This window comes from Petaurus breviceps, unplaced genomic scaffold (genome assembly GCF_028583685.1).
Source record: "Petaurus breviceps papuanus isolate PSGF00001 unplaced genomic scaffold, PetGlider_PUasm1.0 91023, whole genome shotgun sequence".
NCBI lineage: Eukaryota > Metazoa > Chordata > Mammalia > Diprotodontia > Petauridae > Petaurus > Petaurus breviceps.
The window spans coordinates 7,902,860-7,920,485 of NW_027187398.1; the positions used below are offsets into that span (position 1 = coordinate 7,902,860).

Genomic DNA, 17,626 nt, shown 5'->3' on the forward strand with positions numbered 1-17,626 from the left:
GCATTCATTAAGTGCTTACTGTGTACTAAGTGCTGTGCATTCTGAGCATATAAACAGAAAAATAGGGCAGTCCCAGCTCTCAAGAAGTTCACGTTCTTTTATTTAAATTCAGATTTATTTTATTTTCAGTTCCAAACTATCTCCCTCACTCCTCCTCCCTCCCTCATTAAGAAAGCAAGAAAAACAAAACTGTTAAAAAAAATTTAGTCATGCAAAACAAATACCCACATTATCCATGAAAGGAAGGAAGGGAGGGAGGGAAAGAGGGAAGAAGGGAAGCAGGGAAAGGAAGGGAGGGAAGGGGGAAAAGAGGAAGTGGAAGGGATGGAGGGAAGGAGAGAGGAAGGGAGGAAGGGAAAGAGGAAGGGGGAGGGGAGAAAAGAGGGATAAAGGGAGTAAGGAAAGGAGGGAGAGAAGGAAGAAAGAAAAGAAAATATGCTTCTTTCTTCACTCTGACTTCATCAACTCTATCTGGAGGTGTATAGCATGTTTCATCATGAGTCTTTTGGGACTGTAGTTGGTCATTATGTTGATCAATGTTCCTAAGTCTTTCAACATTGATTATCTCTATAATTTTGCTGATACTGTGTAAATTCTTCACCTGATTCTGCTCACTGCACTTTACACCAATTCATATAAGTCTTCCCAAGTTTTTTCTGAAACCTGGAGCTTGGTTTCTAATGGAGGAGACAACACATATTGTAGGTTTCGGCTGCAAGTCAGATGCAAAGATTCCATGGTTCTTAGGGTGTAGCAGAAAAGTAGATGATAACATCTCTTCTTTAATGTCATTTCCACTGATTAAATTATATCAGTTTCTGATAAGTAAAGATTGGATCATGCCTAAAACAGTAGTTGCAAGAATTTCCTTTTATGGGTCTTCAGCAGGAATGGCTATAGAAGCTGCCAGAACAATTCCTTCCCAGGATAATGGTTGAGGGCACTAGGCTGAAAACATTGCTATTTCCAAGGTTCTGGGGATCAGTGTCTGAGGGAAGATGCTGGTCAAGGTGGTGGTGGTTTGACTAGCCTGGCACATGCTACCTCCTGTCTCTCCCTCAGGGTGCCTTGCTGCTTCAGCTAGCCTGTGTATGGCAACCCTGTGTGTGGCAGCTGACTGGCAGTTGGTGGAAGAGACTGGCCCCTTCCTCATAGGAAATGCTGCCCGGAATGATCATTGTGAGGCCTAGGATGGCAGCAGGACCAGTGGTCTGGGGATGCTGCCAGTTAACCTTAACCATGAATTAAGGTCCCAGTTCTAAAACACTTCTCCTTTCCCTATTATCAAATCTCAGAATGACTGGTATTTACTTTGTATATCTAGTATAGAGACCAGAGGGAACTACTTCTGGGACTCAGATGCTCAGGGTACCTGCTTCTCCCTGCTCTATACCCAGCCATGAACATGTGTAGTGAGTTAATTCCTAGGGAAGACTGACCTATCTCTTCTCAGAGGCTTGGGTTCCCCAACACAAAACTTGGTTCATCACCCCTCCCAGATAGTCTAGGAATAACTTTATTTTGGGGTCTAGCCTAGGGTTTCTCCAAAACACAGGGGAGAAATGGTACCTAATATACAAATGTGAATTAGATACAGGATAGGTAGTTTATTCCTACACAGAGAGAACAATACCAAGCATGAAAAGGATCACAAGAGCACACTAACAGAACAATTTGAACAGAATTCATAAGTTTAATTTATTTTATATATTGTAACCCAGATTACAATCTGTTGGGAAGCTGATAGTAAGCCTCATGAAGACATAATACAGTTTGGCTAATTAGTCATTTTGCATTTCACCTCTGCTGTGGGCACTGTCCAATCAAACAGCCAAACTTGAACTTTTCTCTCTGTTGGCTTCTTCCTCTGATGGCATGCTAAGTGCTTAGGTGCCCACCCTCTCCTGATCACGGTCAAACCGCCCAAAGCAGGTGCTTCTCCTTGACATCAGCTATTACTATCTAGGGGATACCACTGCTGCTGCTTTGCTGGTAGGAGAAGCCCATTTCAATCACAAACCTCCAGGTCTTTTTAGTTCTCACAAAGCCCAATACCTAAGTAATGAAGTGCTCTCTCCACTGCACTACCTAACTGCTTCCAAAGGCAGACCAGTGTGCAGATGAGTAAATACAAAATATACAAATATATTTAATTGAACTGGACTGGTCTGTGGGGAGTCCTTGATGCATGTACAGATGTCCCTGGCCATGATGATTCAGGATTTGTATTGTATGGTGAGGAAGAATTTTCTAATTGGCTGCTGAGTCAGGATGGTTGGGAGGGGCAACCTGCCCCTTCCTTGTTCTCTTCCTTCTGGCTTTGAGGCAGTGGGGATGATCCTGAATCATCTGGAGGGTTGGATCTGGAAGGGGGTCACCATAAGCAATGAGTAAAGAAGACCTGAGTTCAAATTTTAGATACTTAGTAGCTGTGAGAATTCAGTCAAGTTCCCTAACCCCTATCAGCCTCAGTTTCCTCATCTGTAAAGTAAGGATAATAACAGTATCTACCTTCCAGGGTTGTTATGGCATGGGGAATTAGCTTAAATGGTAGAGCTTTCACTTGTCATGGTAGCAGGATCTTTGCCCACATTCTCGCAGCTTTGCTTTTAAGGCAAGTATGTAGTGAAATGGATAGAGCACCAGGGCTGGAGTCTAGAAGATGAATCTTCCTGAGTTCAAATCTGGCCCTAGATACTTATTAGCCATGCCATCCTGAGGAAGTCACTTAATCTATTGGCCTCAGTTTCCTCATCTGTAAAGTGAGCTGGAGAAGAAAATGGCAAATCATTCTAGGATCTTTGCCAAGAAAACCCCAAATAAGGTCTCGTAGAGTCAGATACAACTGAAAGGTACCTTCCAGGGTTGTTGTAAGTATTAAATAAGAAAATATTTGTAAAGCACTTCAATATGTCTGGCACATAGTAGAACTTAATAAATACTAATTTCCTTCCTGTTTTCCCCCTGTGATGTTTAAAAAGTTCAAGAGATGTAATTTCTTCATAATTAATCTTTTTATCAATAATGCCAGCATTTTATTAATAAAAGAGATCAGTGGCACTCTTGAATGCCAAAGACCCCTCATGGTGGCAGGTTCACAATTTATATGCTCTTGGAAGAGTGGGTGTTCTTGAGGGTGGGAATTAACTCTAATTGGTTAACAATTAATGAGAAAATGAATATTATAACAAAACGTGGGCTCATTCTAATGAGGTTCTTTGGGGTATGTGACTTGAATCACCCATGTCTTGGTCAAAGAAATTTATCAATATTTATCAATATCAAGCTTCTACCCCAGATCTAACAGGAATTCACCAATTCTCTCAATTGGGGCTAAGTGACATAAGTTGAATAAGTTTTTCCCTAGATTTCCTACAATGGTTGCTTTCTGGATAAGGAAATGAAAAACCCTTTTTAATCCTGATCCAGTAATTGGTTATTAATGTAAGAAAGAAATAATCCTTTCTCTCACCCTACTACAATGTAAGCTCCTAGAGAAAAGGCACTATTTCAGTTGTATTTTTGTTTTATTGTTGTTGTTCAAGCCCTAGTTCCTAACAGTACATTGCACACAGTAGATATATATGCTAGTTGAATTGAATTCTCTATAGACTATACAAATTGGATGAATCTGACTCCCTCCCCTGCTCCCAGGATACATTTCCATAATCCCCCTTGCTTTGCCAATCTTATTCCTCACCATCTTCAAAACTCAACTCAAAATTGACCTATTCCACAAAGTATTCTTATAGATTAATCTCACCAGTCAGTTCTGTATCCCCCTGGATTCACATGTTGATTTCTTTCCCTTTTGCATTATATATACCTGCTTTTGTCCTAATGTCATTTTGGTAAGTGTTCTCCAGTCATCTTCAATAGCGTGGTAAGGGAAAGAGCACTGGCTCTGAAGTCAGGGGACTTGGGTTCCGATTCTGGTTCTGTTACTTCCTGCCTCTGTGACCTTGCTGGAAGCATTTAACCTTGATGAGATTCAATTTCCTTATTTATGAGATGAAGTGTGACTTCACTAGCCAGCCTCTAGGATCTCTTCCAATTCTAAATATTACAATAGCCCTACTTAGCAGGCACAATATTCCCAGAACACTCAACATCAGATACTCTGCAGATCAACTCTGGGAGGCTGTGTGCATATGCGTAAGTGACTGGAATTGTTTTATGGAGAGTGGAAAAGTGGAAGGCAGCAGACAGGAGAGAAGTATAGAATTCAAGAGGAACAGACATGTTCTCTATCTTGAGAGACCGTAAAAACACCTGATTATGGAAGCATGGCCATGTAAGGTGTGATTGCAGTACTCAGAGGGTCACCACTGCTGCTGCCGTACTAGGGGGAAACACCTCCACTTCACCTGAAAGCCTTTTAAGTTCTCAAAAGGCCCTATGCCAAAGAAAAGAAGACACAGAAAATCACATAACCAAGGCCACTTGGTTAAATTTGTTTTGTGTATAACAGAGGTCTGGCAATATGCAGACCCCATCAGCTTGCTAAAATGGCATAGGGAACTATTAGAAAAAAAAAAGAAAAGAAAAGTGCACTAATGGTATATGCGATAGGCACAGCACCATGCAAAACATTACTTGACTCCAGGGTTCTCCAATGGAACATGCCTAAGTCCCATGTAGGACAAAGCACATGCATAATTTAAAAGTACATTCATACTTAAAGTACACAGTATACAATCAAAACCACAAAGCAAAGAACCACCAACTAAGCCAACAAAGCTAGCTAGCTATAACTATCTATAGGACTATTAAAATCCAGTTAGAATCCAATAATAATATGCAAATAAACAATGAGAAAAATAAACATTTCTATACTAGGAACATAACAAAAGTATGCAAGTGAATGGACATAACAGGAAAATACAAAGCAAGCTTCTCTCAAAGATACAATAATTAACCCATGTGGCACTAAACACACAATTATAAACAAGGTACATTTCAGATAGGCAATATTTGGTACAGTCACCTGGACACACATGTAGCTACTTATTCATGTTCATCCTAACTAAGTGTAGTGCTCAGTAGGATGAATCTGATTCCCCTGTCACTTGCTGACCTCTCTGGAGAGAAACCCTGGGAAGCTTTGGGTGTGAGTGAATTATTGTGCCAGTAAAGCCGAGCTATACTATGAATTCACATATATGTATTCATAGCGCTAGAAGTCAGAAGAACTGGGTTCAGGTGGGTCTCTATTTCTTCATTCGGAAAAGAGAAAATAGAAAGGATGATACTTGCACTGCTTATCTACCCCAACTGATGTGGGAAAGAACTTTGTTAGCCTTAAAGTATTATGTAAATATACATATATGTGTGTGTGTGTGTGTATATGCCTGAGAGTTGTTGACTCATATTATACTTTATATACCCATTACACTGGCAAATGTAATGTAATGTTGTAATAGTAATTGAATTTAAAGATCCCCCTGTTGTTGCAGAGGTCTGGGAACCTTGCTGTTGGTTCAGAGCTCCTGAGACTGTTCTGCAGACAGAGAGTGAATTCTGTCCACTGGTGAAGGACAGTCCTGTTGTTGCAGAAGTCTGGGAACCTTGCTGTTGGTTCAGAAGCCCTGAAGAAGGATTTTCTTGTTGTATGTTTACAGAAATCCTGGAAGGGAGTTTTGCTAATGTTTTCAGGGGTCCTAGGACTGTTCTACAGACAGAGAAGGAATTTATGAAGACACTGGCAATGTATCTTGTGGCCTTGCTAAGCTTTGTCTCCCCAGGAACAAAGATTGCTGAGACCTTGCCTCAGGTCAAGATGAAGACCTCTCTTTAGGTATTAAATGCTGTGCTTAAGCTTTTTGTAACTCTGGGGTAGATTCAATTGTAATCCAAGGGTGGGGAACTTTTGACTTTTTTGTGCTCTGTGATTAAACAAATGAATGTACTTTACTTATGATTGGAAACTAATCTCCATTTGAGAAGAGGGGCTTTGTGATGGACTAAATGAATGTACAGCCTAGGGGTGGAGTAGTACTTTGAAGAGGGTCTTTGGGATTGATTAAATGAATGTAATGTCCAGGGGAGGGGTAGTACTTGGAGATTATTGAATCACACTTGGTAAATGCTGTATTTTGAATTATGCTATATGTTGATTCTTTCTGTTCTTAATTTGTCACTGAACAAAATGGAGAACACCTATGCTGGTATTTTGAACCTTGGGAAGTTGCCTTTGCTTGGCATTACATTACAAATGTAAAATGACAAAATCTAATGCTGGCACAACTGTGGAGAAATAGGGACACTATTACAATGTTTGTAGAACTGTGAATTGGAATCTTTTTGGAAAGCAATATGGCATGATGCAGTTTGCATTGCAAAACTGTCCTTTGACCCATGATCCCACTACTAGAAGACTATATGTTAAGTGTTATAAAAGGAAGGGGAAAGAGCTGTCTGTACAAAAATATCACTAGCAGTATAAAGCGAAAAACTAAAAACCATGCAACTGATACAAAATGTGGTGTATGAATGCAAAGAAATAATATTGTATCTTAAGATATGACAAATGGGGCGGCCAGGTAGCACAGTGAGTAAGAGCACCAGCTCCAGTGTGGGGATGACCTGGGGATCAAATCTGGGCTCAGATACTCAGCACCACACCCAGAAATAACTGGTCATGTAACCTTGAGCAAGTTACTTAACCCTAATTGCTTAAAAAAAAGATATGACAAATGTAAAGAATACATATAAATAAGCAAAAGCATATGGATTGGCCACTGAGGTTCCTTCCAACTCTGAAAATTCATGAATCTGAATCTGTGATGCACAATAAGAAAAATCTCTATAATACAACTATGAAGAAAGAAAGAAAAAAAAAGAAGGAAGAATAATAGCAGCATTCTTTATAAAAGAAGAAAAATAATCAGAAAGGACATGGAAGCAAACAGAACTTTATTATTAGTCTTTAGTTAAAGTGAACATATACTCTTTTTAGGCAATCAGAGTTAAGTGATTTGCCCAGGGTCACACAGTTAGTAAGTGTCTGAGGTTGGTTTTGAGCTCAGGTGCTCCTGACTCCAAGGTGGTGGTCTATCCACTGTGCCATCTAGCTGCCCCAAACACATACTTTTTTAATACATTGTAAATAACTTTAAAATTGTGATTTTACCTGCCATTGGTGGTCATTTTAGTTTGAATGTTTATTTTTATTAATGATTATGAAGTTTAGAAAAAGACAATTTTTAATATGAGGAAATGTGAGTTCTTGCCATTGTTGTTATAAATCTTCTCCTTAATTAGATTAAAAACTCTCTGAGGACAGACTTGTGTTTCTTTTTCCTTCTATATTCCTCCCATGGGTCTCTGAACACAGTTCTCAGCAAACACTGGTGATTCACTATTTGTATGTCCTATGAGACATAAGAAATAGATTTCAGTCCAATGTACAAAGAACTCTGGGAATTATTGACGTCCAATAATACAGTAAGTTACCTCATAAGGTGGTGAGCCCATGACTGCTAAGGATATTGCCCAGAGAGTTCTTACTTCAAATAAGACTGAACTCAATAACCTTTAGGCCCCCTTCCCATTCTAAGATTCTGTGAGTCTTTCTTTATATGAGACACAGAACCTAGTGACAGATTGGAAATACCTCAGGTCCTTGCCAGTTCACCACATGAAATGGTAGGAGTGGCCTCATCCTTCCAGGATCCTCCCATATAAGCCCTGGCTACAGTGAAACACAAAGGGTACAGCCTAACTCCAGGTGTACTGGCTGACTTCCAGGAAGGTTGATTCATGGGACCTGCCTTTTGCTTGGCCCAGAAACTAGTTTCTGGTGACTCCAACCAAAGAACTTTCTCTTTGTTATAGAGACAATGCAGGTGGACCAGTCAAAGAAGCTGATTTGATCAGAGGCTGCATTAATAGAAAGTACCATATCCAGAATGAGGGAGATGAGGGTGTACTTAGCCCTGGTTTGACCTCATCTATGACATTATGTCCAGTTCTAGGATATTGACAAGATGGAGCACATCCAGGGAGTCCAGACCAGATTCAGTCCTTGACCAGAGTCAAGGGAGTTTGGAGATTGTTCTATACAAAGACTGGTTGAAGAAATTGGGGACATTTGGCTTGAAGAAAAGATACCCTGAAGAGATCAAAGAGAAAAAGAAAGGACTCAAATGTACAAAAAATATTTATAGCAGTTCTTTTTGTAGTGGCAAAGAATTGGAAACTGAACAGATGCCCATTAAGTGGGGAATGACTAAACAAGTTATGGCATGTCAGTGTAATGGAACACCACAATGCTATAAGAAATGATGAAGGAGATTGTTTCAGAAAAACTTGGGAAGACTTATATGAACTGATGCAAAGCAAAATGAGCAGAACCAAGAAAACCTTGTACACAGTAACAGCATATTATCAAGATAATCACTATGTAACTTGTATTACTATCAACTATCAACTTAGTAACTCTGATCAACACAGTGACCACCACATTTCCAAAAGACTCATGATGAAAAATGCTATCCACCTTCAGTTTTTTTTCTTCCTTTTTCTCTTTTTGTTGTAACATGACTAATGTGGAAATTTGTTTTGCATGACTTTGTATTTGTAATAGGTTTTATGTCTTTTGACCTTCTCAATGGGTAGGCGATAAGGAGGGGGAGGGAGAGAACCTGGAACTGAAAATAAAATAAAATTGAATGAAAAATGTTTAAAGACTTAAAGGAGACATGATAGCTGAATTCAAGGATTCAACAAATTCATATTCAACAAATGCTTATTAAGTACCTCTTATGGGCAAGGTGCTGAGATGAATGCTGAAGATACAGGTCTTCAGATCATCTAGTCTACTCCTGAGCCTTCAAGCAGGATTGCTAAGGATATTTTTGCAAAGGACATTCAATAGGGTGCTGAACTTGGGAGTCAGGAGGACCTGAGTTCTTACTGTTACTAATTGATTGACTTGTCTGAACTGTTGCAGAGTAAAGTAAGCAGAACCAAAACAACGAATACAATAACAATAACTTTGGAAGGACAGAAAGCTTTAAAGACTTCAGAACTCTGATCAATACGATGACCAACCATGACTCCAGAGGACCAAAGATGAGGCATGTCACCTACTTCCTGACCAAAAGGGGATGGATTCAACATGAAGAATGAGACCTTTTATGGTGCCAGGCACTGGGCTTAGCTCTTTGTAAATGTTATCTATTTTGATCCTCAGAGCAAGCCTCAAGGAACTTTGAATGGGGGAAACAACATATATACATCAGAACATAGAAGCTACATCCAGTAGCTTATCTTATATTTATTTTGTGTGTGTATGTATAATCTGTGTTTATACATACACATATACACACACATAAACACATAGATGCTATACATATGCACATACATATGTGTGTGCATGTGTATGCCACCAGGAAGCTGGTGATATAGTGGATAGAGATTTGGATTTGGAATAAGAAAGGCCTAAATTCAAATGTAACCTCAGACATTTACTACCCAGGAGGTGCTACCCACCTCTTAACTAAAAGCAAATGGACTGCAGATGAAAAACAGCATTGCAGCATGTGGGTCCCTATCTGGACGTGGCCAATGTGGGGATTTGTTTTGTCTTGCTTAGCTAAACCTATTTGCTACAAGGTTTTTGCTTTCTTTTTTTTTTAAACTGGGGGGGGAGGAAGATAAATTGTTAATTTGTTAATTTTTTTAAGTAAAATTAAATAAAAGGTACTTTTTAAAATGAAGGTGTGCCTTATGAATGAGGGGTTAGAATTGAGCACCTTGGCTTCATAGTGCAAAACTAGAACCAATGGGTAGAAGTAACTGAGTGATTGATTTTTAAGTCAATATTAGAAGGATATTTCTAACAAATCCTAACATCGAATAGACTGGTCCTTGAAGGTAATCCAACAGAGGCTATATGATCCTTTCAAAAGAAGTAAAGAGTGAGACTAGAAAACTTCAAAGACCTCATCAACTGTAGAGTATTCTGATTTTAGACTGAGGTGGAAGGAGAACAAACATCTGAAAGACAGGGGGAGCAAGATCAGTCATCCCCTCATTCATGCCCCACCCAGGTCCCTGAGGAGGATAGCCTTCCCAAAGTTGGTTATGCAAAGCCCCAAGATGCTACTGCACCACTTGGTGATTGTAGCAAGAGGGGCCCCATGATGTAATGGCATGATTAAGATCAGAAGACCTGGGTTTGAATCCTGACTCTAGCTGTGGGGCCCTGAGCAAGTGACTCCATCTCCCTGGACCTCAGAGATGACACCTGCCCTATTTTCCTCCCACACAGATTATTAGTGGGGAAATCCCTAAGTGACTGGAAGACATTTTATGACTGGGGGTGTTTCCCAGGAAAGAAGCTACTGCCACTCTTTCCTCTCTACAGAACAGTTCAGACCATGCTGATTACTTCACAGACCTCCTGGCAAATGTTTGCCTACCCTCTGGGGTCCTTCCTGAGCCAACTACCTCACCCAGACAGGTTAAGCAACCTGTATTGGAATGATTTTCATTGGCATGTGGTCCTGTTGCTACCTTGCCCCAACTAATAATAGCAAGAACCACACCCTCTCTCCCCCTCAACCCTGCAATCATCTTTGGCCTTCAAATACTGCCTCCCACCTCCCCATACCACTCCTAATAGTAATAATAATAGCTTACTTTTACAGTGACCAAAGTATGTTACATACATTTTCTTATTCAAGTAGCAGCAAGGGCATTGCCCTTGAAATCAGAAGTAAGGAAGAGTCATCAGATCCTGACTCTGCCGCTAGCTCCCTGTGTAACTGATGACAAATTATTTTACTTCTCTGAGCCCTCAGTTTTCTCATCTGTAATACAGGGATAATAATCAATCAATCAACGAGCATTTATTACATGCCAAGTGCTCTGCTAGGCTCTGGGGATACAAAAACCAAAATGAAACTTTTCATGGACTGAAGGAAATCGAATCCTATAAGAAAAGATGACATATACTACTAATAATAGCTAGCATTTATACAAGTAAAGCAGTTTCCAAAAATTACCTCTCATGATGTTCACAACAACTCTTGGAGGAAGGTATTATTATTGTCCCCACTTTACAGATGAGAAAACCGAGGCTGAGAAAGGTTAAGTAACTTGCCCAGCATCACAAAGCTAGTGTCTGATGTTATATCTGAACTCAGGGCTTCCCTACTCCAAATCTCCACCCGCTTTACCACCCAGTACCTGGTTGCTTATAATTAAATATGTACAGAATAATATAAAATAAATACAAGAAAAACCACTGGATATAGCTTCTATGATCTGATGTATATATGTTGTCTCCCCCATTCAAAAGTAAGCCCCTTGAGAGTTGCTCTGAGGATCAGCTGAGATAATATTTGTAAAGAATTACAGGCAGCGAGGTGGCGCAATGAATAGAGCAGTGGCCCTGCAGTCAGGAGGACCTGAGTTCAAATTCGACCTCAGACATTTGACACTTACTCACTGTGTGACCTTGGGCAAGTCACTTAACCCTGATTGCCTCCCTCCCTCTCCCCCCCCAAAAAAAGGGTTAAGCTCAGTGCTCAGTAAATACTGGTGCTTAATAAATGCTTGTTCCTTTCTTTCCCTCCCTTCTTTGTATCCCCAGTGCTTAATATGTGGCCTCTAATTAATGAGTGCTTATTTTTAATCAATTGATGCCTGAACAACTTATACATTTCATCACCTCCAGCCCAGATTTATTCTGGGTGCTGGCTGTGTTTGTATTTGTTAAGCTTCTGTATAAAAGGGTGGTGAGCATTGTCTGTTTCTTTACTTTGATTCATTCCCCATTGCATTTTAACCATTTCTCACATTTCAGAGTAAGGAGCTTGATTGACCAGGTTAGGGTGTAGCTACATTATTATACTCATCTTTATCTTTTCTTCTATTTAATTTTTAGTTAATTTTTTGCTTTTGCTCTAACCAGAGTATGATCTAACTGAGCAGAGAGAGTGAATTCTGAAAAGAGTTCCCGTGTCAATAGCCAGTCTGTTTAGATGGAGTCAATTTTCTTCTCTCTGATAATGCTTAGTGTTCATCATATCACACTCTGTTTTTAAAGAATATACCAATGAGGGACAGCTAGGTGGTGCAGCCAAAAGATCACCAGTCCTGGAGTCAGAAGGACCTGAGTTTAGAGTCAACTTCAGACACTTACTAGCTATGGGATCCTGGGTAAGTCACTTAACCCTGATTGCCAAAGAGGAAGGAGGAGGAGGGGGAGGAGGAGGAGAAGGAGAAGGAGAAGAAGGAGAAGAAGAAGAAGAAGAAGAAGAAGAAGAAGAAGAAGAAGAAGAAGAAGAAGAAGAAGAAGAAGAAGAAGAAGAAGAAGAAGAAGAAGAAGATACCAGTGAAATAGGGTCTAAAATGCTTGAATAATCCAGAGTTTTGTCCTCTTTCATGCTTTAATCCCAATCTATACTTTGTTACATATATTTTTACTATTAGACTGTGGATATTCTTTCTCTATACTCTTGCTCAATGACCTGCTTGATTCCCACGAGTTTAATTATCACCCCTATGCAGATGATTCACAAATCCATGTGTATGGCCCCAATTTTTCCACTAAGCTTTAGTACTGAATCAGCAGGTACTTATTAGACATTTCAAACAGTACATTCCAAAGGCATCTCAAACTCCATGTGTCCAAAACTGCACGCGTTATTTTTTCCCCACACCCACCCCTCTCCCTCACTTCCCCATCCTGCCAAAGTGCCTCCCATTCCTCCAGTCTCTTGGGCATGTAACCTTGGTGTGTGTCATCCTTGGTCCTCACTCCAGCTGCCAGATCAATCAGTTGCTCAATCTTGCTGTTTCTCCCATCTGACCTCTTCTCTCTACTTATGCAGACACCAGCTTAGTTCTGACCCACTTCACCTCTCACCTAGACAACTGCAGTGGCCTCCAGTTGGTCTCCCTCCATTCCAGTCCATCTCCACACAACTGCCACAGCGATTTACCCTTCACACAGATCTAACCGTGTCACTCCTTTACTCAATAAACTCAAGGCAAGGCAAGGCAATAAGCATTTATTAAGCACTTACTGCATGCCAGGTACCATATTAACCCTTGGGGATTCAAAGCAAGGCAAAAACAGTCCCTTCCCTCTATAAGTTCACGTTCAAATTGGGGAGACAGAATATAAATAACTAGGTATGTGCAAGAAATAAACAGAAGAGCTGGAAGGTAACATCAACTAGGAAGGCACTAGCAACTGGGGGAAACGATGAAAGGCCTCCCCCCATACAGAAGGTGGGATCTGAGCAGAATTTTGAAAGGAACCAGGGAAGCTAAGTTAGGAGCAGCTAGGTGGCACCATAGTGCACAGAATGACAGGCTTGGAGTCAGGGAGACTTAGTGACCCTGGGCAAGTCACTTAGCCCTGTTTGCCTCAGTTTCCTCATCTGTAAAATGAGCTGGAGAAGGAAATAGAAAGACACTCCAGAATCTTTGCCAAGAAAACCCCAAATGGGGTCACAGAGAGTCAGACATGATTGAAACTACTGAACAACAACAGCAGAAAAACCAAGTGTCTGAGGGTGTGGAGGAGGGTATTCCAGGCATGGGAAATTGCCAGTTAAAGGGCACAGGGATTGGAGTGCCCCATACTAGGAACAGCAAGTAGTTCATTGTTCCTGGATCATAGAATGCAGAGAGGGGGACAAAGTATAAGATTGGAAAGGAAGGAAGGTGTCAGGCTATAGAGAGTATTAAGTGCCAAATGGAGGTAACAGAGAACCACTAAAGCTTATTGAGTAGATGGATGAGATGGCCAGACCTGCACTTTAGAAAAATCACTGTGGTCGCTAATTTGAGACTGGACTGAAACTGGGGAGAGACTCAAGGAAAAGAGAGCAACCAGAAGGCTATAAGTTCAGACACGAGGTTATGAGGGTCTGAACTAGGGCACTGGCCGTACAAGTGGAGAAAAAAGGACCTATGGAGAGAGGTCGTGAAGGTAGAAAAAATGAGATTTAGCAACCAACTGAGTATGTGGGCTAAGAGTGAGGAGCCAGAGGTGACACCAAGGTCATAAGCCTGGGTGACTACACAGATGGCAGTATTGTCAACATATATAGGAAAGTTCAAAAGAGGGGGAGGTTGGCAGGGAAAGACAATGAATTCTGCTTTGGTTATGTTGAGTTTAGAAGGCCTGCAGGTCATCCAGTCTGAAAAGTCTAAAAGGTGAAGCAGGAATAGAGCTTGGGAGAGAGACTGAAGGCTGAATATCTGGATCCAGGAGTCCTCTCCATAAAGATGAGAATTGAATTCATTGGAGTCAATGAGACTACCAAGTGAGATGGTATAGAGTTTGTTGTGGTTGAGTCGTTTCAGCTGTGTCCAGCTCTTCATGATATCATTTGGTGTTTTCTTGGCAGAGATACTGGAGTGGTTTGCCATTTCCTTCTCCAGCTCATCTCACAGATAAGGAAACTGAGACAAACAAGGTTAAGTGACTTACCCAGGATCACACAGCTAGTAAGTGTCTGAGGCTAGATTTGAACTCAGGTCTTCCTGACTCCAGACCTGGCACTCTATACACTGTGCCACCTAGCTGCTCTGTAGTATAGAGCAGGAGTTCTTAAACTTTTTTGTGTCTTGGATTCTTTTGGGAATCTGGTGACATCTATAGACACTTTCTCCAAATAATATGTTTAAATAATTGAAGGAAAAGCTAAATTTCAGTTAAAGGCTAGTCAAAATAAAAATAATATTTTTCTCATCTAAAAAGTCCACAGAACCCCCCAAATCCATCCAAAGATCTTTTTCAGTCCCATGAACCCCAGGTCAAGAGTCCATGATACAGAAGGAAAAGAGAAGAGGGCCTAGGACAGAATCTCAGGAAACACCCACAGTTAATGAGTGTGACACGGCCACAAAACCAAAGACAGATGACACTGAGTAGTGGGCAGACAGGGAGGGGAGAACCAAGAAAAAGCAGTGTCAGGAAAACCCAGAAGAGAAAGAATATCAAGGGTTAGAGGGATGGGCCCCAGTGGCAGATGCTGCAGAGAGGTCAAGAAGGATGAGGACTGAGGAAAGGTCAATAGACTTGGCAATGTGCCTCCCTATTTCCTCAAGGGTGAACTATAAATCCCCTCTGTTTAATCCCTTCACAAGCTGACCCCAGCCTTATTATACATAGCTCCCCCTTCCCAAACTTTATGATCCAGTCAAACTGGTCTTCTTTCTGTTCCTCATATAGATACATTCAATCTCCCTTCTCCAAACCTTTGCAGTGGTCACCCCCCATGCCTAGAATGTCCTCTCTCTGCACTGCTGCCTCAAAGAATCTACAACTCAAGCATCACCTTCGACATGAACCTTCTCTGATCACCCCTCACCCCCAGTGCTAGCGCCCTGCCTGCCTAACTTCTTTGTCTTTGACTCCCCTCTTGTCTTTAACTACATTTTATTTCATTTGTACTTAGCCTGCGCATCTTTATACATGTACACATTGTCTCCCTTGTAGAATCTAAGCCTCCCCAGCATAGACATTGCTTCATTCTTTGTATTTGTGTCCCAGTGCCTGGAAGATTGTAGACACCTAATAAATGCTTGGAGATTGGTTGATCCTTTCTCTATCAATGGGGTGTAACGGTGTAAAGATCTAAAGGACTGGCTTGGTGTGAGGGCTTGCTGAGCCCTTTTCAGGGTGGCTCATCCATTTTTGACGGCCACCTTTCACCCAGCTCTCACTTGTGGTTCCAAGAAGCTGCAGCATGCACGGTGGCTACGTCCTAGTAAAAACCGTCTCAGAAATGGGCTAATCCAGGCTGAAGATAACCAACAGGCCACAGACCCATCAGTGAGCTGGGGGGAGTCTACCCCAAGCATGTGAAGACTCCCCCAGTGGAACAGGCGAGTGAGAAGGTATCTAAGCAGGAGCTGTGGAGCACTTAGAGCTTGATCAGACATCAAGGGGCATCCACTGAATCCTGGCCAATCAGCAGTCTTCCAATGACTGGTAGAAAGAGTGAGGCCGATGACTGTGCAGCTCTGCCTCACTTCAATCTAATTCATTCACACATCAAGACACTACCCTGTGATGGCACTGGTCCTCCTCAAAACGGAAGAGCAAACAACAACTATATAAGTATGAAGAAATTCCTTCTACTAAGACATATTGTAATTGGTCTACAATGTCACAGGCAAGCCCTCAGGAGGAGACTGAGGCTTATTGAGGCCAAATTATTTGCCCAAGATCCTGAGGTTAGAAAATGTCAGCAGCAGGACTCAAATCCAGGTGTTCTTGATGCCAAGTCAAACATTCTCTGCACTATATCACATCGATATTATAGTGCCTTGGCAATGCCTCTGTGAAGCTGCAGGCACCCCTTGTCTTTCCCTTGAATTTCCCATTAGGAGTCAAATAAACAGAAGTGGGATGATTAGGATCGTAATAGGTCATGTCATCTGACAGAACTTTTAAAAGGGTCGTGACAAGTTTGCTTCTAGCCAGGGTTGGAGCTGACAGCTCTGCTGGGCTGGGGCTGATTCTCCCTGAGGGTCACTTCAGTCTGACTGGCAACCTCCCCAACTACACACCCAAAAGCAGCACTGGAAGAAGATACCCAGAAGGACACTGGGGCAGCTAGGTGGCACAGTGCATAGAGCACCAACCTTGAAGTGTGGAGGGTCTGAGTTCAAATCCAGTTTCAGACACTTACTAGCTGTGTAACCCTGGGCAAATCACTTAACTCTGTTTGCCTCAGTTTCCTCATCTGTAAAATGAGCTGGAGAAGGAAATGGCAAACCACTCCAGCATCTTTGCCAAGAAAACCCGAAAACGGGGTCATGGAGAATCAGACACAACAACAAAAATTATTAGGAGAGAGGGGCAAGGCAGGTAATACAGTGGTGGCAGCAAACGTCTTTCCTCTCAAGACCCAGAAGAACCTGAAACATGAATCTCCTAGACAGTGTCCCCCAATCCGTGTTTTTCCAGGTTCTTTCTGAAGAGTACCAATGATGGATAATTCACTGTCCATCATGTTGGTTTTATTCCATTTTTTAATAACTCCAGTTGTTAGAAAGTTCTTAATCTTGAGCTAAAAATGTGCCTCTCTCTCCCTTCCATCCATTGGTCTCAATTTTTTTCTTCCAGAGAGAAGCAGAAATTGAATCCTTTTTCTACGGTACAGCCATTCAAATATTTGAAGATATCTATCAGGCCTGGAGTCAGGAAGACTAGAGTTCAAATTTGACCTCAAACACTAACTGTATGACCCTGAGCAAGTCTTTTACCTCTGTTTGCCTTAGTTTCCTCATCTTGAAAAATAAGCTGGAGAAGGAAATGTCTAACCACTCCAGTATCTTTGCCAAGAAAACCCTGAATGGGGTCACAAAGAGTCAGACACAGCTCAAACAACTAAGCCCGCACATCATGTCAACTAAAATGGATTTAAATTTGAGAATAATACTTAAATACAGTACAACAACTCAACATTTAAAACTAAAGGAAAGTAACGTGCAATTACAATCTAAATCCACTTCTGGGAATATATTAGAAGAATGTGCCTGGACATACCTGGAATAGCTTGTATGCATATCTGTGTGTGTGTGTACGTGTGTGTGTGTGTGAGAGAGAGAGAGAGAGAGAGAGAGAGAGAGAGAGAGAGAGAGAGAG

General features: G+C 41.3%; 1 protein-coding gene across 3 annotated transcripts in view; it reads right to left on the minus strand.

Moving 5' to 3' along the window:
* The window catches only part of PMVK (phosphomevalonate kinase), a 99,345-nt gene that overhangs the window by 7,986 nt on the left and 73,733 nt on the right, over positions 1–17,626 (minus strand). The window contains exon 5 of one of the 3 annotated variants that reach the window (XM_069078021.1): positions 7,054–7,373. The exons of the other annotated variants lie outside the window; for them this stretch is intronic. Within the exon in view, the coding sequence (XP_068934122.1) occupies positions 7,306–7,373 (68 nt within the window). The 3' untranslated portion in view covers positions 7,054–7,305. Of the gene's footprint in view, positions 1–7,053; positions 7,374–17,626 lie in introns of those variants that run through there. 3 annotated transcript variants of the gene reach the window in all.